Source organism: Trachemys scripta, chromosome 2 (assembly GCF_013100865.1).
Source record: "Trachemys scripta elegans isolate TJP31775 chromosome 2, CAS_Tse_1.0, whole genome shotgun sequence".
In the NCBI taxonomy this organism is placed as follows: Eukaryota; Metazoa; Chordata; order Testudines; family Emydidae; genus Trachemys; species Trachemys scripta.
The window spans coordinates 281,294,328-281,321,591 of record NC_048299.1 but is presented as its reverse complement, the minus strand read 5'-3'; the positions used below and the strand labels follow the sequence as shown (position 1 = coordinate 281,321,591).

At 55.9% G+C, this 27,264-nt stretch overlaps 1 protein-coding gene across 4 annotated transcripts; it reads left to right on the top strand.

Moving 5' to 3' along the window:
* Window positions 1–955: 955 nt before the first annotated feature.
* On the top strand, window positions 956–27,264 carry MAF1 (MAF1 homolog, negative regulator of RNA polymerase III). 4 transcript variants are annotated; one of them, XM_034763793.1, is made up of 8 exons: window positions 956–1,236; window positions 14,614–14,757; window positions 19,422–19,550; window positions 20,141–20,306; window positions 22,501–22,622; window positions 23,185–23,304; window positions 24,348–24,555; window positions 24,832–27,264. In XM_034763793.1, exons 2-7 carry the CDS (start codon window positions 14,675–14,677, stop codon window positions 24,535–24,537), a joined length of 810 nt encoding a protein of 269 aa, XP_034619684.1. In that variant the 5' UTR covers window positions 956–1,236; window positions 14,614–14,674; the 3' UTR covers window positions 24,538–24,555; window positions 24,832–27,264. The 4 variants fall into 4 exon arrangements, with proteins under 4 accessions (XP_034619684.1, XP_034619682.1, XP_034619686.1 ...); XM_034763791.1 differs by having other exon boundaries at window positions 24,348–24,566; XM_034763795.1 differs by having other exon boundaries at window positions 957–1,236; window positions 24,348–24,464.

Below are 27,264 nucleotides of genomic sequence, written 5' to 3'. Positions count from 1 at the left end.
CTCTTCTGGCTAATGCAGCTGCTTTGTGCTAAGTTTCAGCTTCCTGCTACCACCCTAGGGTGCAAAGGCCCTTGCCTGAGAGGAAAGGGTGTGGGCTGCTACATCCCATGCCAGGGATAGGCCAGCCTGAGAGGCTAGGGGCTGCTAACAGCTGATGGAAAGGATGGGTCCCCCAAGGGGGGAGAGGAGTTATTGGGGTAGGGATAAAATAAGGGTGGGGAATTGATGGGGAATGTGTGGAACTGACCTGGGCTGGGGCAAATCTGGCTGGTGGGTGAACCCCTCTCTGGGGAAGTGAAGAGGTGCCTGGGCTGCTCCAGTCAAGGTAAGGAGGACAGGCCACTCCCTGGGGTGCGGTGTGCCTAGGACACACCCGTGGGGGGATGCAGGGGACTGACCCCCTCCCCAGGGAGGGGTGCCTGGCATGCACCCGTGGGGGGATGCAGGGGACTGACCCCCTCCCCAGGGAGGGGTGCCTGGCATGCACCCGTGGGGGGATGCAGGGACTGACCCCTCCCCAGGGAGGGGTGCCTGGCATGCACCTGTGGGGGGATGCAGGGACTCACCCCCTCCCCAGGGAGGGGTGCCTGGCATGCACCTGTGGGGGGATGCAGGGGACTATCCCCTCCCGGGGAGCCGGGGCAGGGACACGCCCCCTGAAGCCTGTGTTCCCTTTACCCCTCTCCACCCCATGTCTCCCCGCCCTGAGCCGCGGGTCGAGGCCACCCGCACTTGACTGACAGCGGCTCCGTCTTTGTCCCAGGCAGCCAACCAGGGCCCGGGAAGCCACAGCCTATCAGATGCAGCCTCTCTCCCGTCGGTAGGCGGGTCTGTGTGTTTGATTCGCATCCGTTCTAGCCACTGCGGGGATCTGAGTGCGGTGATTGGCCTGTCTCTCCTCCAATAGGAGTGGGCGGACCGAGAGGGGCAGCGGGTCAATCGCGGCTCGGGGGGCGGGGCTCTTGTTGTCGTCCGGCGCCTGAGGAGACGGGTCGGTGGCCGCCGCTAGCCAGGGCAGTGCGGGCTCTGTCGGTCGGTCGGTCGGTCGCTCCGCCCCGGTGAGCCGGGGACATGTCGAGGCGGGCGGAGGCCTGGCGGGCCGCGGCGAGGAGTCGGACGGCGGCCGAGGCGCCCTGCTCGAGCTTTCCCCGCCCGCTGTGCCGCTTACAGGCGCCCAGGGAGTGAGGGAGCCGCCGCCGCGGGGAGACCGGCCGGGACTGAGCCAGGGAGACGCGAGTAGGTCCTTGCCCGGCCCCTCAAAGCCGCGGGAGCCCGAGGACTACAACTCCCAGGCTGCAATGCGCCACACGGGACAGGGCGGGCGGACGCGGCTCGGCCCAGAGCGGCGCTTTGCATGCTGGGAGTTGTAGTCTTATCGTTGGGCCACAGGCCCCGGTGACGCACTGCGGGCTGGCAGGTGCATCCTCCCCCCGCCCCCCACCATGGGCGCGTTCCAGGGCCTCACGGCGCGGTGCATGCTGGGAGCTGTGGTCCCCTGGGGCTGCACCCCTGTAGGGAGGGGGCTGGAGCGTTGCATGGTGGGAGCTGCAGACCTCCAGGCCCAAAGCGCTGTATTCTGGGATGGAGCCAGCATGCAGCTGGGAGCTCCTGAGGGGTGTGGGGGGGGGGTACTAGGGTGGGATGGAGCATTGCATGCTGGGAGTTATGGGGCTGCTATGGGGAGTGCCTGCTTGGAGGTGTGCCTCAAACAGGGCTGCCGCGCTGGATCTTGTGGCACTGTTGGGAGGGGAGGTCTCACGCCCCTTGCCTGCCACCGTGCAGTGACATTTGCACTCACTCTGGATTGTACCATCCTTGAGGTCAGTTTCTCAGCATTGCCCACAGCGACTGCCCCCACTGACAGTATCCAGGGGACCAATTCCACTTGTCTCAAGAGTAGGTTTTATTGGTAAGTGACAGAGAGAGGAAAAACATACATTCAAGGATAGGTACTAGCTCCACTTACTTATTCAGATACTAAGTGAAGCGTTGTTGGATATTTATGTGGCCCTATCACTATGCTAGCTGACTTCCTATCTATATGGCTAGATAAGCAGGCTCTAAAGTTCAGCTACAAAGTATTGCATGCCTCAGAAATCTTAGATGACCGGAGAAAAGTATTCTCCCAGCCTAAATGCTGCCTCAGCATCCCTGCCAGTCTCCTGTCCCAAGGAAGTGCTCTCTGTCTTTTGGTAAGATAAGGCTCTTGTATCTAGGGAGACGGTACCTGTTACATCAGCTACCAAAACCAATTTCTTCTGACATCTGCTTCTCCCCAACAGGTATTGAGGTTGGGCAACATTCTTATTAGGTCGCCACTTCTGTTACCGTGGGCAGAGCAATCCTTCATTTACTACCAATAAAGACACCTAAGGCATGTCTGGGACACATACCTGGATGGGCAGTGCCTGTAATTAAGCTTAGTCACATGTAAGGTATATGGTATATTTTATGACACTGTTGGCTCAGAGCTATCCCTGGTTGACTGAGTTCATTGCCTGGTTGTAAAATTAGACAGTAATAAGTTTTAGTCACGGGTATTTTTAATAAAAGTCATGGACAGGTCACGGGCAGTAAACAAAAATTCACGGCCCGTGACCTTTCCATGACTTGTACTATATACCCCTGACTAAATCTTGGGGAGGGGGGCAGCCTGGGGGTGCTCAGGGAAAGGGGGTGGACTGGGGGAGGGGGGCAACACAGTTGCTTGGGGAAAGGGGGGTGGCTGGGGGGGGGACGGGACAAGACCTGTGCTGGGCATGGGTGGTGGCCTGTGACCACACTGGTGTTTTTAGGGGGGGGGGGGGGGGGGGGGCAGGGGCGCATGGAACCGGCAACATCCCTCATTTCCTAGGCAGAGGCATCGCCACGCAGCTCTGCGTGTTGCCTCCTCCCCGACTGCTGGCTCCGCAGCTCCCATTGGCTGGGAACTGTGGCCAGGCGGAGACAGTCACAGAGCTCCATGGCCATGCCTCCCCCTAGGAGCTGAAGGATGTCGCTGCTTCTGGGGAGCCCCTCAAAGGTAAGTGCTGCCCAGAGCCCTCATCCCATCCCGTGCCCCAACATCCAGCCCTGAGCCTCCCACTCAAATTCCTTCTGCTGCTGGGGAGGGTGCGGTGGCCCGAGACTGCCCCAGCAGTGGCCGGTGCAGAAGTCATGGAGGTCACGGAATCTGTGACCTCCGTGACACACTCGCATCCTTGGTTTGAGCATTAGCCTGCTAAACCCAGGGTTGTGAGTTCAATCCTTGAGGGGGCCACTTGGGGATCTGGGGCAAAATCAGTACTTGGTCCTGCTAGTGAAGGCAGGGGGCTGGACTCGATGACCTTTCAAGGTCCCTTCCAGTTCTAGGAGATGGGATAATAAGTCTTCAGGACCAGATAGTATTTGCCCAAGAGTTCTGAAGAAACTCACATTTGAAATTACAGAACTACTCCCTGTAGTATGTCACCTATCTCTGAAACAAGCCTCTGTACCAGATGACTGGAAGGTAGCGAATGTAATGCCAGTTTTTAAAAAGGGATTCAGCAGTGGTTTTTGCCACTTGCAGGCTGGTAAGCCCAATGTCAATACCAGGCAAAATGGTAGAAACTATAGTAAAGAACAGAATTATTAGGCATCAGACCTCATCTCAAAAAGGAAATCGGAAAGGGTTAAAAGAAGGAAAACAAAAATGATTAAGGGTATGGAACAGCTTCCATATGAGGAGAGACTAAAAAGATTAGTGCTGTTCATCTTAGAAAACAGATGACTGAAGCGAGGGGAGTGGAGGGAATCGTATGTGGTATGGAAAAAGTGTATAGAGAAGTGGTATTTACTCTCTCCCACAAGACAAAAACCAGCAGTCAACTGATGAAATTAATAGGCAGTAAGTTTAATATAAACGAGGAATTATTTTTTTCCCACAATGCACAGTTAATCTGTGGAACTTACTGCCATGGGATGTTATGGTGACCAAAAGTATAACTGCTTGGTTTAAAAAAGATCTAGATAAAGTTAGTGGAGGATGGAGCCAGCAATCGCTGTTAGCCAAGATGGTCAGGATTGCAACCCCATGCTCCAGGCAACCCTAAATCTCCGACTACCAGTCAGGAGGGGAAGACTGGGTGGATCTCCAACTGCCCTGTTCTGTAAATTTCCCTTGATGCTCTGGGACTGACTACTCTTGGAGACAGGATACTGGTCTAGAAGGGCCATTGGTCTGACCAAATAGGGCAGCTCTTAAGTTCTTATGAGTTCCTATCCTGGGAGTCTCCAGAGTTTTGTATCAGGGGGTAGTCGTGTTAGTCTGTATCTACAAAAACAACAAGGAGTCTGGTGGCACCTTAAAGACTAACAGATTTATTTGGGCATAAGCTTTCGTGAGTAAAAACCTCACTTCTTCGGATGCATAGAGTGAAAGTTACAGATGCAGGCATTATATACTGACACATGGAGAGCAGGGAGTTACTTCACAAGTGGAGAACCAGTGTTGACAGGGCCAATTCAATCAGGGTGGATGTAGTCCACTCCCAATAATAGATGAGGAGGTGTCAATTCCAGGAGAGGGAAAAGCTGCTTCTGTAGTGAGCCAGTCACTCCCAGTCCCTATTCAAGCCCAGATTAATGGTGTTGAATTTGCAAATTAATTTTAGTTCTGCTGTTTCTCTTTGAAGTCTGTTTCTGAAGTTTTTTTGTTCAATGATAGTGACTTTTAAATCTGTAATAGAATGACCAGGGAGATGGAAGTGTTCACTTACTGGCTTATGTATGTTACCATTCAGAGTTTTGCTCACTGAAACGGAATCAGCTGTTTTGCAGTTGGAGGCACCTTCTGCTATTCCTGATTCTGGACAAGCTAACTGAAGATTTGGGGTGAAAGGGGTCCAGGAGGTGGGGGAGGGAGGAGTCCCTGCTCTGATGAGCAACAGCTGTCCTGAAAAGCGAGAAGTCCAAATAGTGCATTTTGGTATCTGGGAAACCACAAGAGCAGTTCCTGTCAGACAAGTCAGGCGATAGGAATGGACTAAAAGTAAAGGCTAGACTGGGCTGATATTTATGCCTTTACCCATTCTCTAACTCTTGCATGTTCCCTTTGCTTTCTGCCTTTCCTGGTCTTGTTTAGTCACAGTGGGGCTGTTCGCTAACCTGACTTTATCAGGGTTTGGCTTCTGTCCATTCCTGTTAACTTTCATTATTTCCCTTTTGCCCATGAGTTTGCTCATGAATCTCTTGGTGTCCGAGCAGATGGTATCTTTTGCTGACACACAGTCTGGACAATGGCTCTGGCTGCCATCTGCCCAGAATGAGAGGCATTGGTCCTGCTTCACCCCCTTCCACTCTTTCTCCATTATTATTCGGTGTCTTCTAACTCAGTGGGGGTACAAACTCCATGACATGCTCCTGGTACTCAGATATAAAAAACTACTGCAGACTTCTGGGCTGTCTGTTCTCCAAAGTCCCATATATGCTGCAGTAATGAGATTACAGCTCCCAAAAATGGATCTACATTAAATGTTCACTCATATTTCATGGAAAGTTTAACAAAAGGCTTGAATTAGAGGTGACTTGATTTCAGTTTCACACTGTTTCTCTTTCTTGCTCTCTTACTGGGGTCATAAAAGATCCTTCTCTCTCTCAGCTGACCAAGTTCTCAGATGTGAGATTTTCAGCCTTAATGCTTCACTAATGTAGCATGTCGAACTGTGTAGATACTTGGACTGTAGAATTTCTCTTAGCTCCGAGTCTCACTCCTGCCTCACTGAAGAACCATTTTTCTTAGCTTCCTGCATCAGCTACGTCTAGTCATGTAGCAGGATAGTGATCATGTGACCTTTATTAGTTTCCTGTTCCATTACCTAATTGGTCGTTTTTGGGAAGCATTTCCGACTATTAATTCTTAATGTTTCCTGCTTTCAATCATTTCTGATTGTTCTGTCCTTGTTTGCTACAAATAAATGGTCCTCATAGCAGGGAGCCCTATTTCCCTCAATGCCTGAAGGAGGTACTTTCTTAGCTGTCTTTCCATAGTGGCAAAATTAACTGAGGCTTTTTCAGAAACTTGTGGAAGTGGGTCATAGCCCCACTTGTCTCTCTCCCCCCCCCCGCCCCCCCCCCACCCGTAGTTCAGTGCAGGGTTGCTGGAACCCCATCTGTTCCTCTGGCCTGGACATCTTCACTGTTCTTCTGGGAGACAGTAGCATTTTGCCTCTTTTGCCTCAGGAGTACTTCTCTAGCAGCAGAATGGAACTGACATGACTGCTCTAATCTGTGAAGGGTCTGTTCTTGAAACTAGGCATGACTGATGCCCTGGCCTCCCCCATTCCCCAGGACAGGGGCTGGGAGATGGGCATAGGAATTGCTGGGATGACTGTACCAACTGAGGATTTCCCCACACTGGGGGAATCTTCCACTGGTGGCAGCTTTGTGCTGCTGGAGGAGAGCTGAGGATCGGGCTTCTAATCCTTTTAAATGAAAGCTGAGGTTCTTTAGGAGATGCTGGGGAACAGCTGCTCTCCAGAGAAGGGATTTATCAAGACCAGCGAGAAAAAGAAACTAGTTCTTAAAACAAGTCTTCAGGTACCGTATTTACAGCCAGCTGTGTGCCTGGCTTCCTGACCTTGCCGAGGTGGGAAGCGGGGCAACTGCACCCTGGATGCTTTATTGTCAGCAGTAAAATATCTCCGTGGCTGGAGGCTAATTGGTCTGTGCAGTGAGCCCAGAGCTCAAAGGTTCCTTTTGGGACTCTGCCTACAAATATTTTTAGTCTCCTTAGGCCTTCGGCACAAACTGCTCATTCTCAAATTTTACATTCGGAAGTTTCTTGCTCTCGCTCTCTTCCTGTGAGAGAGACAAGGTGGATGAGGCAGTATTTTTTTTTCTGTTGGTGAAATAGACCAACTTTTTAGCTACACAGAGCTCTTCCGGTCTAGAAAAGATACGCTGGGAGCATCACGGCTAAATACAAAGGAGAACATATTGTTTAGCATAAGTAGTTACCACATATTTAGGGTCCATTGTTTTCAGTTTTTATTTTATTTAATTTTTCCCCGTGAATTTATTGGTGTTTATTACTACAACAACAAAAACAGGTGAAAATTGGTGGAAAAAACTATTAATTTTTCTTGGTAAATACTGAGGTTTATTTTGGTGGATGGAAGTACGGGGTGGGGGGGAAGTATTGAGTAGATTAATGCTTTGAATGGAATTCAGTGTGGTTTGCTTCAGAACAAAAACTCAAAACTGGTGCCACCTCTTGAGTTTAAGAAAACAATACATCTCTAATCCCCAAATAAAACTTTTCATTTGAATAAACAGATTACTGTTGTAGACTTATAACTGTTGGCCTATAAATATTTAAATTTAATAATTGGGCCACACCATTAGGAGCACATACACTCAACTTCGTCCTTTTCTCTTGATTTTTTTTTAAACTTTTGAATACTTGTGTTCTGAAACTTTTTTTTTTTTACAGATTTTTTGTTTCCATTTTAGCATGTCAGATCTTTAAAGCATTATCTGCTAATGGCTTGAAATGTGTACGTGGTGGGTGTGAGATTTATCAGTACGTTCAGATGCACACGCACTTCAGAGCGTGCGTGTGTACCTGTTTGTATCTTCTAGCCTTACTTCAATAGGCAGTTTTGCATATACACACAGACTGATGTATTATTGAAATAAAATACATTGCATGAGATATATGTATTTTCCTAATAAAACAAGTTATTTTTATGTCTTTGAATGATACAAAAGTAGGGTGAAAATCAGAAAAAATAATTATTTTTTGTAAAATCTGGGATTTTTTTCATTAAGAACCAGTTTAAACTGAGAACTAACAGGCTTACACGTGTTGTAAAAGACCATTCAAGGCGTAGACCATTGGCTATTGTTGCAGTCAGAGGACAAAAAAGGAAGGTTAATGGATTACAGGTTGTTGTAATGAGCCATAAATCCAGTGTCTCTCTTCAGCCCATGATTTTTATTGTCTAACAGAGTTACGGATTTAAGATCCCAGGCTTGTGTTTGGAAGGTGTGCAGGTTTCCATTGAGGAGAAGGACTGAGAGGTCAGACATGGAGTGATCATGTCGTGAAGTGTTCGCCCGTGGGCGATATAGTGTTTTTTGTCTTTCTATCATTTTCCTGTGCAAGTTTATTCGAGAACATAATGATTGTCTGGTTTCACACACACAGTTGTTGTTGGGGCACTTAGTGCACTGGATAAGGTACACGCATGTTGTGATAGGCATGTGTAGGATCCATTGATCTTGAAAGGTGTGTTCTAGGGAGGTTGATCATCATAGCAGTGGAAGTCTGTCTGAAGGTTTTGTTTCAGTTGTTCTGGCCAGGTCTGGTTCCACTTTGAATCAGTGTGTCCTGGTCTGCAGGGAGCTTGCTTCTGATGATGTTGTAGTTTTTTGAAGGCCAGAAGAGGAGGTTCAGGACAATTTTCTGTCATAATTTGGTCCCTGTCAAGTATGGGTTGTATTTGTTTAATGATACCCCATGTTTTATTTCCTCTTAACAGCCAAAGTGTCTCCACAATGCTCTGTCACCTGGCCAATACAGCCTTTCCAGCTGCTAACCCAGTCCCTCTGTGCTTGGATGACTGTTTATGGTAACTCAGGGAATGGCTGAAGTGCAGCCTGTTGGCCAGATTCAGCCCATGGGGCAGTTGAATGCAGTCTATGGGTGTGGAAAAAAAATGAGGGCTCTAAAGCCTTGTTCTTCTGAGCATATGCCACCACTTAGGAGGTAGGAAGAAATTTCACCTTTGTGCAGATTGTTCCCTAACTGTCTTGGGCAGAGTTCTTGCTCTGTCTTCTGCAGCAACGCATACTGGTCACTGTTAGAGACCGGATATGGTCACGTGAGGTCCATGTTCCTTCTGGTCCCAATGTCTAGAACTCTGCTGCTCAATCGTCATTGCCTGGTGTTGTGAAGCTATAAAATCTTGTATAACTACACCTCCAGGACTGAAACAAAGACCTTTTGAATAAAGTTAGTGTCGTGACCTAGGATTTCTCTCTGTGGTGATGCCATGTCTCTCAGTAGCTTCATGAGACTGGCTAAACTAGCAAGTCTTTTGGAAGTGTATCCTTTCCCTGCCGATCCCATTGCATGAGCCACCAAATGCTTTCAAAATAGAACATGGCTAGGGGGCAAGCATAGGATGCTATCCCAAGCTACCCCTGGGATGCTATTCTGCACCCAAGGCTATAAAAGCCCTACACTGCTGTTTGCTTATGAGTCCGGGATCCCCTCCCCCTCCTGTGTGCGGGAGGAGGGTTGGATTTCACTTGCATGGGGGCTGTGTGCGCATTAGGATTTTTTTGCTAGACTTTCCACTGCTGCCATGGACGTGGTGTCAGTGGTTGGAGAGGTAGTGTAAGCAGGGCCCCAGGTGTCTGCTGGTGTGTTAAGCACCATGTTCCTTAACCCAACTGAGGGCGGCTGTTCGCAGCGTGAGCACCCAAGAGTATGCACCAGGAGCAAGGGGTAGGAAGAAAGCTAATGTTGGGCCAATTTTTAAAAAGGGTCAACAGGGTGATAGGCCTGTCAGCCTGACATTGATCCTGTGCAAGATAATGGAGCGGCTGATGTGGACTTGATTAATCATGACCTAAAGAAGTGTAATGTAATTAATGCAAATCAACATGGGCTTATATAGATACCGGACTAGCCTGATATCTTGTTTTGATGAGATAAGATTGTTATTGTACTATACTTAGACTTCTCTAAGACAGTGTTTGACTTGGTACCTCCCAACGTTCTGATGAAAAAACCCAGAATGATATAAAATTCACAAGGCAGATTAGTGGCTGGCCAACTGAATGTAATTGTAAACAGAGAATCGCCATCAAGCAGGTTATTTCTAGTGGGGTCCTCAAGGGAACGGTTTTTAGCCCCATGCTATTTAACATTTTTATCAATGGCCTGGAAGGATTTGCAGACGACCCAAAAATTGGTCGAGTGGTAAATCATGAAGAGGACAGGTCACTGACACGGAGCAGTCTGGTTCCCTCGATAAGCTGGATGCAAGCACACAATAAGTGATTTAATAGGTTAAATGTAAAGGTCTGCATCTAGGAACAAAGGCGGCAGGCCATGCTTACAGGATGGGGAATTCGATCCTGGGAAGCAGCGACTCTGAAAAAGATTTGGGGGTGATGGTGGACAATCAGCTGAACAAGAACGCCCAGTGTGACACTGTGGCCAAAAAGGCTGACGTGATACTGGCCGTGCTGAGTCAGATCAATGGTTCATCTAACGCAATGTCCTGTCTTCTGACCGTGGCCGGGGTCTCTGTGCACTAATGTAGCAATGTTACCCGAGTATCTTGAGGCTGCGGCGTCTCGCCTGCAACAGTCTCGCTATTGGTTAGATTTTTCCCCTGATGGTTTGTTCCCTGTGGTAGCAGCTGTCACAGTAAGGGGCAGTCTGCTCTTGTCCAGGCTGATGCTGCCTCCCTGCCCTGCAGGAGCCGTTCTCGCGGTCTGTCCCAGATCAGGTTTGTAGGTGCCGTGTGACTCTCCCCGATCGGGGATGGACAGTCGTGGGGGTGCTCCCGCAGTCTGAACCATGATGTAGCATATGCCCTGGTTTGTTTGTGACTCTCCTCTAGAGCAATGGGGAGTTCCCTTTCCTGCTGCAGCCCCTGTTGAGTCAGGGACCAACCTAGTCCCAGACCAGTGTGAATGTTTGTGGTCACTAGAGCTCTGGTGCTTCCTGCTCAGTTAGCAGCTTCCTCTCCACCTGGAAGTCTGTCCTCCCCTCCACAGTGACTTGTTCCTTTCTTCTCCTGGCCCGAGCTCCACTGGCACCATTAGGAAGAGTTTAGGTAGGACGGATCCAGGCACTGCTGGGAAATGCAGGATTCCCCCTGTTGGGGACTGATGGGGTGTCTGCACCCACGTGAGTCTGAAGAGACTGGTCTGGGGGAAATCCAAGGGGTCAGGAGGAAGAATTGGGGTTCCTGAGGACTTTGTTTTCCACCCTGGCTTGGCCCCTGTGTGGGTAGCAGTTGTCACAGTAAGGGGAGTCTGCGAGAGTTTCCCATCCACCTTGGGGGGCTGTTAGCTGCTGGGGCAGCCAGCGTTGGTGTGAGGCAGGGAGCTGTAGGGTGTTTGCTGCATCCTGGAGTGTCTGCACTGAGGCCATCTGTTGCCCTTCTCTAATCCTGGTGCTCTGTGGCTCCCTGTAATGCTGGGGCTGGAGGCTGACTGTTCCTTGCAGGGTCCCTGGGACTGAGGCTCCAAGGGGGCTGTCTGGGGGAGCAGGCGCAGGGTTGTGTGGCTAATGCTGAGGTGCCCCTCAGATGGCTGCTCAGCATGTCAGTGCACCTAGCATGTGCCTGTGGTGATCCCCTCTGGGTTATGTCCAGGAAAGAACATCCAGCAGCCTCAGTCCTCTCAGTACGGCGCAGCCTGGCTGGGCCTGCAGGCCGCGGGCAGCTGACCTCCCTTTGACCTTGCTGGGTGGGTGGGTTCCCTAGCCTGGCGCTTGTCCTCTGCTGCTCACTTCTGTCCCTGGAGTCTGGGATGGACTTTCTGTTAGCAGCTGGCCCTGAGTCCCCTCCATGCTCCCAAGGACGCTTCTGCAAGGGCTTATCTCCCCCTCTCCTACCTGAAACCAGATTGACTCTTGTCTGGGGCAGTGACATGGCCGTGCCTCCCAGAGTAGTCCTGTAAGGGAACACTGCTTCCCGAAAGCCCTGGCATGTGCCTGCTGCTTGTTTACAACCTCTCCTGTTACAGGCCAGGATGGCGCCGCAGGCCCCAGCTGGAGAGAGGGTGGGGCACAGGGTTCTTGAGCAGGGACTTCTCCTTAGTAGCCAGCAGGGATTTTAGGGATCCCCTCGCTGAGTCTAACAAAGTCCATGTACGTCAGACATAGCCCATCCGGGGTGAGACTGCCCTAGATGGAAATAGGTCTCTGTCTGGCAGCACTGGGGAGTGAGACCCAGAGCCCTCTCCAACTGCCATCTCAACCAAAGGCCCTTAGGAATGTGTCCTTAAAGGCCCCATAGGGAGCGAATTCTGGAGCCAAGGCCCTTTGCTGGGGCTGCCCTGCCACCTTCAGGAGCATTTTGGCTGGTTACAGCTAGAGCCAGACAGGGGACCGAGCCGGGACGGGCTGCAGTGGGGGCAGCGGGGTGGGGGCCTCCATTGGAGACACCCCTAGAGGGGTGGGGACTGGCCACCGCCCTTCCCACTGCTCCGGGCACCGGCAGGGGGATGGAGAGGTGCGTGGGGTATTGGGAGTGGGGGCAGGGTGCATGGATGGGGGGGTGCATGTGGGGCAGTGGAGTGCATGTTGGGGAATGGGGGTGGGGTGCACCGGTGTGGGGGTGGAGAAAATAGGGGCATGATGTCTGGTCCCTGAGAATCTGGGGGCTGCATGGGAGAGCTGCAGTGGGGCGTGCTGCATGGACAGCAGTGCGGTTCATGGGCACCAAGCGGCTGCAGGGGGTGTGGAGAAGCTGGAGACAGGGATGGAGGTGCTGATGAGTCCATATAAATGGAGGTTGGGGAGTTGGGTGTATGGCAGTGGTTTTCAAACTTTTTTTTTCTGGTGACCCAGTTGAAGAAAATTGTTGATGCCCGCAACCCAAAAGAGCTGGGGATGAGGGGTTTTGGGTGTGGGAGGGGCTCAGGGCTGGGGCAGAGGGTTGGGGTGTGGGGGTGAGGGCTGCGGGGTGGGGCCAGGAATGGGGTTCAGGGTGTGGGGGGGGCAGGGCTCTGGGCTGGGGCCAGGGATGAGGGGTTTCGGGTGCAGGAGGGGGCTCTGGGTTTGGGGGCAGTTTAGGGCTGGGGCAGGGGATTGGGGCATGGGCTTAGCTCTGGTGGCTCCCGGTCAGTGGCACAGCAGGGGTGCTAAGGCAGGCTTCCTGCCTCTCCTGGCACCGCGGACTGCACTGTGCCCCAGAAGCAGCCAGCAGCAGGTCCAGCTCCTAGGCGGAGATGTGCAAGCGGTTCTGCGTGGCTCTCGCTCACAGGCACACCTCCTCCCATTGGCCGGTTCCCAGCTAATGGGAGTGCAGAGCTGGTGCTTGGGGTGGGGGCAGCACGCAGAGCCCTGTGGCCCCCTTGCCTAGGAGCTGGACCTGCTGCTGGCCGCTTCCAGGGCACAGCGCGGTGTCAGAACAGGTAGGGACTAGCCTGCTTTACCCAGGCAGCACCGCCGATGGGACTTTTAACGGGCTGGTTGGCAGTGCTGACCCAGTGCCTGACATTCCTCAGTACTGGGCTGCGACCCGCAGTTTGAAAAGCACTGGTGTATGGGAATGAGGAGTTGGTGCGGGGGGGTGGGGGGGTCTACTCTTTGAGGCAGAGTGTGGATGCATACAGGGGCCCTTTTTGGGACTGTGAACAAGGGGATGTTCTTGTGTGTGAACAGCCACTGGGGGCACCAGGGAGACTGCCGATGCACACGGTGAATGGGGGGTGGGGGCTGCCAGGGGGGCACATGATTGGCAAAGTGATTCCTTCAAATCTGTTTCTTCAGTCTTTTGTGGTGATTTTGGGTGTGTGGGGGGGGTGAGCATGGGAGGGTTCATTGTGCCTCTGACTTTGCAGGGCTGGTTGTGAGAACCCTCTCCCTTAGGTCCTCGTGCAGGCAGTGTCTAGGCACAGGAAGCAGTCCTGGTGCTAAATCCTGCTGCCCTGCTTGGTGCGTGGGATGGGCACATACTTGGGAGCAGGTGTGCACCTGGTGTGGGCAGGAATGTTAGCTGGTGGTTCGGCCATGATGAAAGCATTGTCCTCAGTTTGTGCCCAGCGGTCACTTGGGTTGGTCTGTTGGGCATGGAGGTGAATTTGTTTAGCTGCAATGTCGCCTCTGTAGAGAATAATAAAAGGACCTTTCACCCCAGAGAGGAGGGAACTCCTTTATGTGGAAGCGTGGTGGTTTAAAACAGGGAGAACTTGTCATGAAATTCCCTGTTCTGTTCATACCCTCTGGGGCACCTGGCACTGGCCGCTGTCAACAGACAGGACACTGGGCTAGATGGACCTTTGGTCTGACCCAGTCTGGCCGTTCTTATATTGGAGTGTTGGGTGGAACAGGTCCCCCTTGCTGAGCGATTCAGAGGTAGCTTCACAGAGCACAGACTCTTGCTGAACCAGAGGAAATGACTTCCTGTGGGTTGGGGTGGGAGAACTGGCCTTAGGGTCTAAAGGGGGAATTTATAGCCCTCCCCACCTTGTGGAGTGTAAGCTCTAGGTGCTGGCAAGGAGCCCGTTGCTAGGGGGTGGGAATGAGGTTGGCACACTGTTGTGTGGGTGGATGTGGAGAGCTGCAGGTCAGCTTGCCCTTTGCAGGGAATGGTCCATCAGTCACCTGGGAGTGGGATACAGCAGTGTGCCATGGCATTAGCCTGGGAGGCTGCCTGGCTCCTTCCTAGCAATGTGAGATCTGTTCTTGTTCTCCCCACTTAGCAGGGCGTCTGCCTCCTGACCTCTCCCTCTCCTCCCTGTCTTTGTGCTGGTTTATCGCCCCAATGCCAGACTAGCCAAACCCATTCCATGCTTCAGGGGCTGGGCTCACTAGGAATCAGGGCCATTCTCACCTTGTCTGCAGTCTTGCTGTGCTGCTCTTGGGATGGGCAGCTGATGGAACCTGTCTCTCTGTGCTAGGCAGTACCAGCTTTGCAGCAGCCGTGGCACTGGGAGTTGCTCTGGAGCCGAAGGTGGGACAATGAAGCTGTTAGAGAACTCCAGTTTTGAAGCAATAAACTCTCAGCTGACAGTGGAGACGGGAGATGCTCACATCATTGGCAGGTGAGTGTTGTCAAAGCTTCCTACTGTGCTTCCCCAGAGACTCGAGCCACCTCTTTTCGTGCCCTTCCTGTGGCGCAGAAAGTCCCCCCAGGGGGGCCCAGACAAGCGTGATACCTCTGGCAGTGAGATCTATTCAGCTGAGGAGCAGCCCCCCGCCAGGAGCAGCTGGGAGGGAGCCCTCCGCCCGGTGAAACACTTGAAGCTAGAGTCACTAGGCACTGTACTGACATGGGTGAGTGGGAGAGCATCGAATGAGTGCTGTCCAGGTAATCGCTGCTAGTGTGTGTGGGGGCGGAATGGACCACGTAGACCTTACAGGCCTTTGCTCTTTGCCTCTGCCAAGCTGTCTGTGACGTTCCAACCTGCCATGGACTCTGGGGTCTCAAGGCACACACAGCTCCGCTGTCTGCTTCCAGGCTGTCCGCAGTCACCCTAGGGAGTGTCACCTCAGCTCCCAGTGACAGTCCCACCTACCAGAATTGCTTCTGTTCTAAATGGCTTGGTAGGTGGAGTGGGTGGGAAGCGAGTCAGGCTGTGTGCACAGATACCACTAACCCCACCTTACACGCATGCTGCAGTGCAGGGCGCAGTGCCTCTGGGCTGAGCCGTCCATCTCCGTCTAGGGGGATCCCAGATGTGGGAACAAAAGGCTACCGCTGTGCTCCCCTGTCCTTAGCGCCTCTGCCTGCTGAAGTGTTGCTGTTTGCCTGGGAGGTCCTGCTCCTGTCGGAGGAAAGCTGGGAACGCACTTGCTCTCCAGGCGTGTTTACGGGAGTCTTAAACAGCAGTGATGTGAGACTCTTGGCTGGGCCTCTCTCCACTTAGCCTGCAAGAGTGGCTGGAAGGTGCTCCAAGGCCACCCAGCTGATCCAATGGCCAGTGAGTCCTCAGCTGAGGCCAGCCTGAGCACCTGTGTTCTAGCCCCTGGGTGTCTCCTTTCTGAGCCCCATCTAGCTGTGGGAGTGGGGAAGGCAGGGCAGGATAGGTCCACACCCATGGGCTCCCAGGCTCTGGTTCTTGTGCTCTCACTGGCCTTGCACACTTCCTCCCTTTGCGTTGCTCCGCCCACTGGAGAGAGTCACTTACCCTCTGTCTGGCGTCTCTGTGCTGTGAAGAGACATCTGCTCTCCAGGCAGGATGTTCTGAGCTGCAAGAATGGAGCCAGTCAGCCAATGGCTTCCATTCTTGGCCAGCTGCACAAGTGTGACCAGGCTGAGACAGTGGCTGGACCAGCCTGTGCTCATCACACCCCGTCAGCTGTGGGGCATGAGCTGTGCAAGGCCTGTGCTGGGACAGTGATGTTGTGGAACAGGAGGAGGTGGTGGCAGTTCTTTGGGCCCAGCAGAGGCTCATCCTTACAGCAGCCTAGGGCATCTAGGCTGGTAGGCATCTCCGTTGTAGACTGCTGGGAGGGAGCAGCCAGACCACAGCTCTGTATGGGCTTTTCCCCGGTCAATGCTGCGTGCCTGAGGGGGTCAGCTTGGGGGCAGGAGACTGCCCCTCGCCCACAGCTAACAGGTGTCTGACAGTGACATGCCCCTCTGTTTAGCAGGCTAGCATTGCTTCCCCATCGATTGCTCACTGGTTTGAGCAAAGAGCTAGGAGTCAGGACTCCTGGGTTCCATTGCCCGTCCTGACCTTGGTTCGCTCTGTGGGCTTTGTGATTCCCTTTCTCTCTGGACCGAGGAGGACTCCAGCCAGTCTCGCAGGGGGTGAGCTGCGCAAACTTCAGGAGATTGTTTGGGGAGTTTCCAGGTTTTGGGCTTTGTTTGAAACCCGTAGTTGGCCAGGAACGTGATATTTGGGCGTCGAGCTCTGGCTGGCATTGCCCGGCAGGGTAGGTTTGCTCGGAATCTCCATCACGCAATCTGTTTCTGATTGTGGCTGGGCTGCTCCCACGTGAGGCCCCAGCCCAGGCTCGGGCTGTGTCTGTATTGGAGGACGCACCAATGAAATGAAACTGCACCTTGCAGAACCCTAATGCGTGCTTAGGGCACTTTAAATGGCATCGAAACCCGGTTAGCTTAACCTGGTCAGTTCCTACTTTCGCTGGCTGATAGAGACAAGGCTGAAGTGAATCCGTTTCCCAGCTCGCCCAGGCATGGGGTGTGTGTGTGCTCCACATGCTCTCTTAGTGTTGGGCTTTTTGGGCACTTCACAAAGAGCTGGCGTTCTTGGCTGACAGCAGCCAGAGAAGGGCAGAGTGGTCGAGAGGGTGCTGCAAACATTCCCCAGAACGTGCCCCAATCCCCACTTCTTTTTGAGTGTGACCCTGGGGCCAGCAGCACTTGTGTGTCCTGTAGTGTAGGCTGCTGCTGTCCTTCGGGAAGCGTGATTGCATTCTTCTGTTCCAGCCGATTGTGGGGGCCATGGGAGCTGGACAGAACCATGTCTTTCTTCTCTGCCTCTGTCCGTGCTGCTGGTGGAGCACATGCTGCAGAGTTGGGAGGGAGAAAGCCCCGCCCTGGGATGGGTCTCCTGCCCTTCCCGAAAGGCTTAGTTCACGTGGATTTGGTTTAACTGAGGGCACAGTCTAAGAGTCGGGGTTTGCAAACCATCTCGCATCCTGCCTGCAAGTCCCAGTAGCACACTTCCTGCTCACGCTCACCTCCTAGGCAACGTCTCAGAGCCCTGGCAGGGCCTGGCTGTAACTTCTGACTGGAGGCTGCAGTTACCGCGGGGGCTTTGTCACCCTGCTCTAGTGACGCTGTCAATGTCCGCAGCTCATTCACAGGGGAGCCGGGGAGAGGTCTGCCCAGGATTTCTGGGGTGGGGGCTATAGAAATGTGTCCATGAACAGATGACAGTGGACTTGTCTGCCTAACAACCCTTCCCCCACCCCGCTTGAGCCCAGACACCACATCCAGGAAGTGACAAGAATCGGAAGTGAAACTTACTAGCCTGTTGTCGCACACAATAGAAAGGCAAACAGGAAGGAGTGGTGTGTCAGGGCCAGGAACATGTGACGTGTGGCTGATCTCGGTGTTGGGGCCCTGGCAGCGGCATGTCTCTGAGGCCATGTCTACACGGCGGCAGCTGCTATAACGGCACAGTTAGGGCACTGCAGCTGTGCCCGCCATGCCCTGGCACCAACACTTCAGTGGAGTTAATCCCAATCTGACAGGTGGTAGCTAGGTGGATAGAAGAGTTCCTCCAGGTCCTGACCAGGAGTTAGCCTAACCTAACTAGATTAGATAAATGTCTATCAGGGATGGTCTAGACAGTATTTGGTCCTGCCATGCAGGCAGGGGACTGGACTCGATGACCTCTCAAGGTCCCTTCCAGTCCTAGAATCTATGAACTATGGCATGCCGGGCACAAACGCTTCACAGCCCGGAGCAATGTCGCTAAGATGATCTAATTTTATCAGTGTAGTCCTGGCCTGAGACTGATTTCTGAACTGACCATGGCCTATTCATTCCTCTCTTGAGTGGGGGTGGAGCGCAGGAGGAAGAATGGGCTCTAAATCCATTCTCCTCTTCTGTGTGGCACCACAAAGCCGCCCCCCCTGCCCCAGGGGGCTTGGCAGGCCTTCGGCAGTCACCAGGGGTCGCTTTCTCTTTCCCTTTGCCCTGGGGCAGTTGGCTGCCTCCATAGTGCTCCAGCCTCAGCTGGGCCAGGGAGCACGACCAAATGCCTATGCTGCTGCTAGAGCCACTGTCAGGCCAGCCCCCTCCTCTGTCTCCCAAGGGTGTCTTGGTGCTCCTCCCCCATCGCACTCCTGCATCCCTTCCTGCTGGGAAGACGTGGGTGGGCTCAGCAGAGCCCAGGTCCCTGCACAGGGAGCTGTGCGATGCCTCCTTGCCACTCATCCACCCTTGAGCTGAACCTGGGGAGTGGGACTCACAAGCTCTCCCAGGAGGGGGGCCCTGCCCGGCGCGTCTGCTCTGTTGCACCTGGAACTGCTGGGTCAGTGGCAATGGCTGGTCAGTCATCGTGCCCCTGACCCAGAGGTAATGCTGGCTAGCTGCCAGTGCAGAGGGACTGAGCCTGTTGGGGGAGGTGTGTGCGGGGTGGCTCAGTCCTGGGTGCAGCGTGGCCATCATGTCATTTCCAGCACTGGCTGGGGAGCCCTTTTCTGACAAGGTTACTGGCAGCAGGCGAACTCCCTGGTGTGGGCAGAACCCTACTTTGGTCCGGATGCTGCAGTGATCAGCTGGGTTTCCTGCCCCTCGTTCTGTACCCTCGGTGAGGCAGGCCGGGGGCGTGGGGGGCGTGCGGGGGCACAGAGGAGCTCCGTAGATCAGCTCGTGGGCATGTTCCTGGTCAGAGTTCGTGGAGAAAGTTTGCTGGATCCTGTTCGGCCCACCACTCCTCCCTCCCCCTGCACGCTCCGGCCCCAGCAGCTAGTTCGGCAGGGTGCTGTGGGGTTCACATTTACATCTCTCTGAAAAAGCAGTCGCCGTAGCTCTGGGTGGAGCCGGGACAGCTGCCTTGGGAATTTCCAAACCCCTGTGTCTGTACTGGACGTGTCTCTGCTCCTGTTGGCCTGTCCCTTCTCAGCACTCAGTGCTGGTGTTGTGAGCGGTGATCTCTGTCTGCGCTGGGGCTGGGCACCCAGCGTTGCTTCTCGCTTGTCATGCTTCTTCTTAGGAGCAGGCGTGGGCCCAGGGGCCTGTTGCACTGCTTCCTGGCGGGCCTCACACTCGGTGTTGTCTCTGCAGGATCGAGAGTTACTCCTGTAAGATGGCGGGCGATGACAAGCACATGTTTAAGCAGTTCTGCCAGGAGGGCCAGCCACATGTTCTTGAAGCGCTGTCACCCCCTCAGACCACGGGGATTAGCCCCAGCAGGTATGTCAGCCCTCCACTCTGGGCCTGGCGCGGGACTTCTGCGGGGAGTTACTAGGGACCTCTGCATGCTTCAGTGGGGCCCCACACAAGAGGTAGCAATGGGCTGGGACAAGAGTCCACTGGTGGGCCCCAGGATGCCCCATGCAATGCAGCTGGCCTCACCCCTGTGTGAACAGGCAGCCTGGGGTGAGTGCTCTCTGTTCCTGAGCCTCTGGGGCTGAGATGCAGCCATGCATGCTGGGCCTGGGATCTCCCAGGCCAGCCCTCTGTGCAGACGAGGGGCTCTGTCCCGCCGAGCTGCGCACTCTAGCTGCCCCAGGATTAAGGTGGGTGTGCGCGTGCATTCCCTCCTGTACCTGTGTGTGCATTTGGTTAGGGCCACCTGGCACATCCCCACTGGGAAGTGTCCCTGCCAGCGTGCTATCCTGGGGTGTCTGTTCGCTGGGTTCTGGCAGTATCCCTGGGCTGAAGCTGGTTTCCGCAGGTTTCCTGTCCCGGGGTGTGGGGTGGGGCTGCCGGGGGCCTCCCTCCAGTGTGTTGCCTCTGGGCAGGTGGTAGCAGCTGCCTGCCTCGCTGTCTTGTGTGTGCAGGCTCAGTAAAAGCCAGAGTGGAGACGAGGAGGGGCCACTGAGTGACAAGTGCAGCCGCAAGACCCTCTTCTACCTGATCGCTACCCTCAACGAGTCCTTCCGGCCCGACTACGACTTCAGCGCTGCCAAGGGCCATGAGTTCAGCAGGGAGCCGAGCCTCAACTGGGTAAGGGACGGGCTCCCTCCAGCTCTGCACGGGAGCCAGCTGCCCCTGGGGGCTGGGGTCCGAGTGCTCCTTTCTGGGAAGTTTGGCAGGGCCCTTCTGAGAGCAGCTGAGACGGGGCTCCCTCCAGCTCACTGTGGTGAGGGACCCCAGGGATCCAGCCAGCGGGGTTTAGATCTCAGAGGCCCACCCGCTCCAAGAGGGGCTGCAGCCAGACCACCTTCCCCATGAGATGCTCTGCTACCTCCAGACCCACCCCCGCAGTGAGACACCCTCCCCTTCTGCCCTCTCAGCCCCTGGAGCGAAGTTCTCCCCCGTCCCCCGCAGGCTGTCGGGATCTGTCCTTCTACCCGTCACCGCAAAATCTGAGCACTTCCCACGTAAAATCAGCAACTCCTGCCAGGCTGCATGGCCTCTCTGGCCCTTCTCCTTTGGGGGACGCTGTGCCTGTGGGTGAGGTTTTGCCTTCCCCTGGCTGTGCCGCCTGGGCTAGGTTGTTTCACGGTGGTGGGGTTGTTTTGGGAGGGAGGGAGGGGATCTGGTGGTGTGTGTTGGGTAGTGCTGGGTTTGAGCATTTTCCAGCATTTTGGGAGCCACCCAGACGGGGGGTTCCCCTGCCCAGCCCCCCAGACACCATGCTGAGGAGTGGGCAGAGCTCCATCCTGACTGAGAGGAGGGTGCCCAGAGCTGTGCCTGCTGGCGGGAGGCCTCCTTCCTCGGCCTGGGGCAGTGCCTTCTTCCCAGACAGCTTCAGGGGAGCCACGTGCAGCTGCAGCCACGTGAACTGGCGCCTGTGGGATCCTGTGGCAGGTCCAACCACCCCCACCTCTGCTTCTATTGCCCCACAATGCATTTCTCCTGCTTCTCCCCACGTTTTCCCTGACTCGAACGCTGGGTGCCCATTGCTCTGCATCTGTTCCACACGCCCATGTGTTCTAGGTAGACTCCTGTTTTTCCTCCCATCCCAGGAGTACCCTGGCAGCAGCTTCCCCTTCTTGGCAAGGCTGGGCGACTAGTGAGGGCTTTGCCAAAGCTGTTAGCTTATCGCTTCCGCCGTGTGCCACGGGAAACAACGGCTCCTTCCCGCTCAGAGGAGTGAGCCCTTGGCCAGGGCCGGATTAACTCTCCTGTGGTCCCGGGGCTGTTAGATTTTGTGGGGCCCCTACATACAAGTCTCTTTCCTAATTTAAAACAAAATGATCACAATTATGGCATCAAGTCTATTATCGCTATAACATAAAGATGTTCTGTGGTTACATTTCAGTCTTAAAACATGTAGAATAGAGTTAAGTTAATTCAAAATAGCCTAACAGAACAGCTGTTCTATTAGTTTCTTTCTGGGAGGGAGTTGGGTGCAGGAGGGGGCTCCAGGCTGGAGCAGAGTGTTGGGGTGCGGAAGAGGGCGAGGGGAGGGAGTTGGGTGCAGGAGGGGATTCTGACCTGGGGCGGGGGGTTGGGGTGCAGGAGGTGGTGCGAGGTGCAGGCTCCGGCTGGGAGGCGCTTACCATAGGCGGCTCCTGGCCGGTGGCGCAGCAGGGCTCAGGCAGGCTCTCTGCCTGCATGCCGTGGCCCCACGCTGCTCCTGGAAGCGGCCGGCTGCTGGCACATCTCTGCACAGCCCTGGGGGGAGGGGGACAGTGTACTTTCTGTTGGCCAGTTCCCAGCTAATGGGAGCTGCAGGGACAGTGCTGGGGGCAGGGGCAGCACACGGAGCTGTCTCCCACCTCAGGGGCTGCAGAGATGTGCCAGCAGCCAGACACTTCTGGGAGCAGCTTGGGGCCCTGGCATGCAGGCAGACAGCCTGCCTGAGCCCTGCTACGCCACAGGACTTTTAGCAGCCCCGAGCTCACGATCGACTGGCAGAGGCTCCAGGATCCACCAGTCGATTTGCGATCGACAGGTTGGTGACCACTGAATTGTCTATAATTATGGTTTTATTTTTTGCGGGGCCCCCCTTAGCCCGACGCTGCAGCCCCCAAAGCCCCTGCGTTAATCCGGCCCTGCCCTCGGGGCCGGCCAGTGTTCCAAACCCACCCTTCTGGACTCTCTGGACGCTCCCGTCTGGCCTCCCCAGAGCAGAGGAGCTGGGCCCTGTCCCAGGCATGGCGGACACAGCCCAGAGCCTCTGGGGAGGGGCTCCTGCTTCTCTCTGGAATGCTGCAGGGTCCTGACTCCCGTGTGTCTCGGTCTCCTCCAGGTGGTGAATGCTGTGAATTGTAGCTTGTTCTCAGCAGTCCGGGAGGACTTCAAAGCCCTGAAGCCTCACTTGTGGGATGCTGTGGATGAGGAGATCTGTCTGTCGGAGTGTGACATCTACAGGTCTGTTCTGCCTGCCTGCTCCGCGTAGGGCAGCCCCGCGCCCCGGAGCAGCCAGGCCATGCGCCGCTGGGGAGTACAGAGCAGGGGCTCTTCCTCAGGGCTGGGCCGATGTAGCATGGCCAGTCGTGGATCTGGGGAACGCCTGCCGATTCTGGCCTGGCCTGCCTATAGGGGTCCCTTTGCCAAGGCCGATTAAAAGGGATGATCCCATACCTTCCCCTTACCCCCCTGGGCACACCATGAGCTTGCCGCTGAGGTAGTGACTGCCTCACTCCTGGCTTTGCCTGGGGCTGCTGGCCTGTGGGCTAACAGTCTGCCTCAGTTTCTCCCTGCACAACATTGATTCTGGCACCTGCCTGCCTTGTGGGTTGTGCTGGGGAGGCGTCTGGGTCATCACCATTTGTGCTGTGCTCTGGCCACCAGATGCCAAGGGTCGGTTCTGCTCTGTCACACTTGTGTCAGGCCAGAGTGAGCAGCGTGCCCGGACTGAGGGAGAGTCCGGGTGCTGGGAGCCCTTCTTTCCCAGGCAGCGTTTCTCACCCCTCCCCTGTTGGTTTCACAGCTACAACCCAGACCTGGACTCGGACCCCTTCGGCGAGGAGGGCAGCCTCTGGTCCTTCAACTACTTCTTCTACAATAAGAGGCTGAAGAGGATTGTCTTCTTCACCTGCCGCTCCATCAGGTCAGGCCGCAGGACCGCGGGGAAGTGGGACCTGTCGGAAAGCCGAGCCTCCTGCTGGGGGAGCCCCCTCGACCCAGCGCCCCCAGCAATGCCCTGAGCTAGAGCTGCACCCCGCCTAAGTTCCCTGTAAACCGCACGGCCGTGCAGCACCCTATTAAGTGCCACAGAGGAGCTCAGGGAACCTACCCAGCCAGGACCTGCCGGGGGAGGGGCACCCCTCCTCTGGCCCCTACCTAGCCTGGCCCCCAACCTGCCAGGGGAGGGGCACCTATCCCATGTCCCCAGCCCCGGAGCTGCCGCGGCAGGGAGAGGTGCCCCCACACCCCAGCTCAGGCGCTGCAGCGGGGAGAGATAGCTGGCGGGAGTCCTCTCTCCCTGCCATAGCCCTAGGGCAGCCTGCACCCCAAACCCCTCATCCCCGGCCCCACCCCAGAGTCTGCACCCCCAGCTGGAGCCCTCGCACCCCAACCTGCTGCCCCAGCCCTGAGCCCCCTCCCACACTCCGAACCCCTCGGCCCCGCCCCCACCACATGAATTTTATGAGCACCAATATGAGGTGATGTGTGTCACAGGGTCGTGTCACACATCACCTCCATATAGTTGCACACAACAAAATTCATTCCGCACATGGTTGGGAAAACTTAGAGGGAACGCTGAACCCCGCTCCTCTCCCCAGCCAGCGAGAGGGAAGCACGGCTCTCCCAGAGCAGCCAGGCCCCTTCGATCTGCCTGCAGCATACGGCTTCACTTCCAAACTGACTGGATGGGAGCCGCGGCCTCCAGGGAGAGGGGAGCCATCCGCCTGGCAGCCTGACCCTCCCTCACCAAATGGCATGAGCTCTTGGCCTCCCACAGGGAGGGTCCCTGCAGCCAGCCCTTCCTCCCTCTGGCCGCTGGGGGGTTGAGTTGGCCGGATTGGGAGCCCTTACTCAGCACAGGCAGGATTCCCAACGGGAGGCGAGTGCCTTAGACTCGTGGCGATGGGGCTCTGCCTTAGTTGTGGGGAGCTGGCTGGTGCTCACTGCTGCCCTTTGTGTCTCCAGCGGGTCCACGTACCCTCGCTCAGAATCAGGGAATGAGCTGGACATGGATCTCGGTGAAGAAGACCAGGAGGGGAGCATGGATGCCTATGACAAGGAAAGCAGCAATATCGAGGACCGGTGTGTGAGCTCGGCTGGCAGGGACGTGCCGAGTGGGGCGGGATCCTGGCTGTCCCCTGCCCGCAAAGCGTGACTGCACGCAGACATGCTGGAGAGTCACGGGTAATGGGAGCAGAGCTTCTAGCCCTGGTGGGCACTAGGAGCACGGGGCCTGGCCCTATTGAATTGAAACTTGTGAAGGTGTCGCCCCTTCTGAGAGGGACTTGAGGCTGCCTGGCCTTGGCCCAGTCTCTGTGGAGCCCCAGCTGGCGTGTGCCGGGGCGGGGTGCCAGGGGCGGGGTGCCCAGCTCAGCTGCAGCCAGCTGTGTTCCCCCAAAGCATGTTGGGCAGACTCTGGGCAGAGCTGTGACAGCTGTGTTGTTTGCAGGGTGCAGGTTATCTGCATGTGAGTGTCCAGATGAGCTCCAAGAAGTACTCAGCCCTGCTGAGCCAGCCTTCCAGTCTTCAGTCCATCAGCATTGAGGATGGGCCAGCCCTGGCCATTGTGTGAACTACCCCATGCATAGAGCCTGCAGCCCTGCTCTGCTCTTTGGCGCCGGGGGCTCCAGAGTGCCCCAGCACCTGCCCCACAGCACTGCATGTGGAAAGCAGCTGGTGCCTCTGGGCTGCAGACGTCCTCCAGCTGCAGGTGCTGCCCCAGAGCCCGTTCCCTCCAGACACGTGCTGCGTGATTGGTCAGCAGAGGCCACGCTCTCACTGCCGGCCTGGGCTCCGGCTCGCCAGACGCTTGCGCAGGGCCTTTGAGACGCTTCAATGCACTGTAGGAATTGATCTGCTGGCTGCACTGGTCCTGCTCCTGCTGGCTCTGAAGCAGGGCAGGCTGCTCCTCGGGCACTTTCCCTTACCGATGGCGACCCATCCACCTCCGTCCGGCCATAGCAGTGGCAGGGCATCCTCGCCTCCTGATCTCCTCTTTCAGAACTGTTGGTGACCCGCGCCTGCTCCCTGTTCTTGGGGGGCTTGCTTGGCCCCTGCTCACCTCACGGACTCAGTTTGCTCTTTTCCAAGGCTGTGGCAGGCGCCTTGCGGCCCCATGCTGAGCGCTGCTCTCCTGTGCAGACGAACTGGCTGGGAAATCGAGCTGAGGCCAGCGGGGCTGTTTGGTTGGTTGGTTTTTAAACCACAGACGACGTTTGGCATCAGCTGTGCTAGAGCTGGGCAAGAGCGCGGCTGGGCCGGGAAGGGGTGGCTGCCGGGAGCCTGCGCCGCTCTCCGGGATTTCTGCAGAGCCTGTTTTCGGAGGCTGGGCGCGTGTTGGGAGCTCAGCCCTGTTGACTCTGGTTTGACTGCATCCTCCCCTCTGTCACCCTTGGCTGGTTCCCCAGCACTGGCCCTCTGGGCCCGATGCCAGGCTCCCCCGGCCCCTGGGATGAGTATACGCTGTCCCAGGGCCAGAGCAGGACTGGGGTGCAGAGCCGCCTGCTCTTCATGGGCACTGGAGCACATGGGGAGACTGGGGGGACCTGGCACTAGTGTGGTGTCTGCAGAGGGGGGCAGCAGCACCCGGCCCAGGTCCCTGCAGCTCCTCAGGCCTCACCCGCCCTGGCAGGTTGCACCAGGATAGCTGCAAACCCCTCGGGGAGATGTGCTGGCAGAGCGTCTGGGCCCAGCGTCTCTGCAGCGGGGGCAGGGTGGAGAGAGGCCAGCCCAGCACAGTCGGGGCCCCTAGATCTCAGCCAGCCAGGGAGCTGTGCCCTGCCAGCCTCAGACCTACAGAGGGAGCTGTAGCGGCCCCTGGTTCTGCTGCTGGCCCATGCACCAGCCTCCTCCCTCGGAGCTGGCTCGTCACCTAGCCCCCTTCACTGCCGGAATCTGCCACGGGAACGGCGCTGGGGTGAGCTATGGCTTTCCCTACAGCTAGAGGACTGTGCGGGGAAGCCTGCCTGCCCAGCCAAGGGGGCTGCCAGCTGCCCCCAGAGCCTCCCCTTCCCTGTGGGGCATTGTCCCTTCACCCATCCTCCAAGGCCAGCTCAGTGCTTTAAGGGCCAGCAGGTGCCTGTACATCACTGCTGGTAAGAGCTGTCTTGGCAGGATCCATCTGCCTCCTTGGGCCTGCAGGGTGTGCCTGGGGGCCTTGCTGGCCCGGGGAGGATATGGGGAGGGGACCCTTACGTCAAAGTGTCCTGTTTTACCCACCTGTAGTCTAAGGAGGCTGCTCTCCCTAGCGCTGGGAGCCACGGCTGTAACCGCCTGCCCTCGAGCAGGGAGCCCATGTGCATTGACCATCCCTGCTGGAGTGCCGCAGCCCCGGCTAGGCTCTGGCTGGAGCTCGCAGCATCGGGGGGCTCGCTGACAGTGTCGTGCTTGCCCCTGAGCCGTGCCATGGCTGGTCATCAGGGTGGAGGCCACCAGCCCGGCCCAGGCCCGGGCAGCTTGGACTCCTGCCATATGCTCAGCATGGCCTGCATGGGTGTGTCTGCAGTGGTGCCCGGGCAGAGGGCTGGTGAGCACAGCACGCTCCACAGTGTGACCCGTATCCATGGCTGAGATGGGGCCCTGGCCAGGAACTATGGGTCCAGATCCCAGCCCAGCTATCAAGAACCTGGCATTCCCGCTCCTGCCTTTGCCCCTATGTTCACTGGCCCAAGTGGTGCATAGCTGGCCTCTCGGCAGGGAGCCCCTGCTCTAAGGGGAGGGCACAGCTGCTGTCCCCCTGCACTGCTTTGAGAGCTTGTGCCTCTAGTCTCCTGCACGGGTGGGCAGGGAGCTGGGGCCCGTTTCATGGTTAAGTCCCTGTGAGGTTTGACTTTACTGCATAGCAATGTATCGTTACACCAATAAAGTTTATCTGTGACTGACA

Bases quoted from the DNA above. Each gene is read 5' to 3' on its own strand.
- MAF1 (XM_034763793.1), top strand. From the start codon at position 14,675: ATGAAGCTGTTAGAGAACTCCAGTTTTGAAGCAATAAACTCTCAGCTG. The intron at 14,758-19,421 runs GTGAGTGTTGTC...TTGTCTCTGCAG, and splicing joins GATGCTCACATCATTGGCAG to GATCGAGAGTTACTCCTGTA. The intron at 22,623-23,184 runs GTCTGTTCTGCC...TTGGTTTCACAG, and splicing joins TCGGAGTGTGACATCTACAG to CTACAACCCAGACCTGGACT.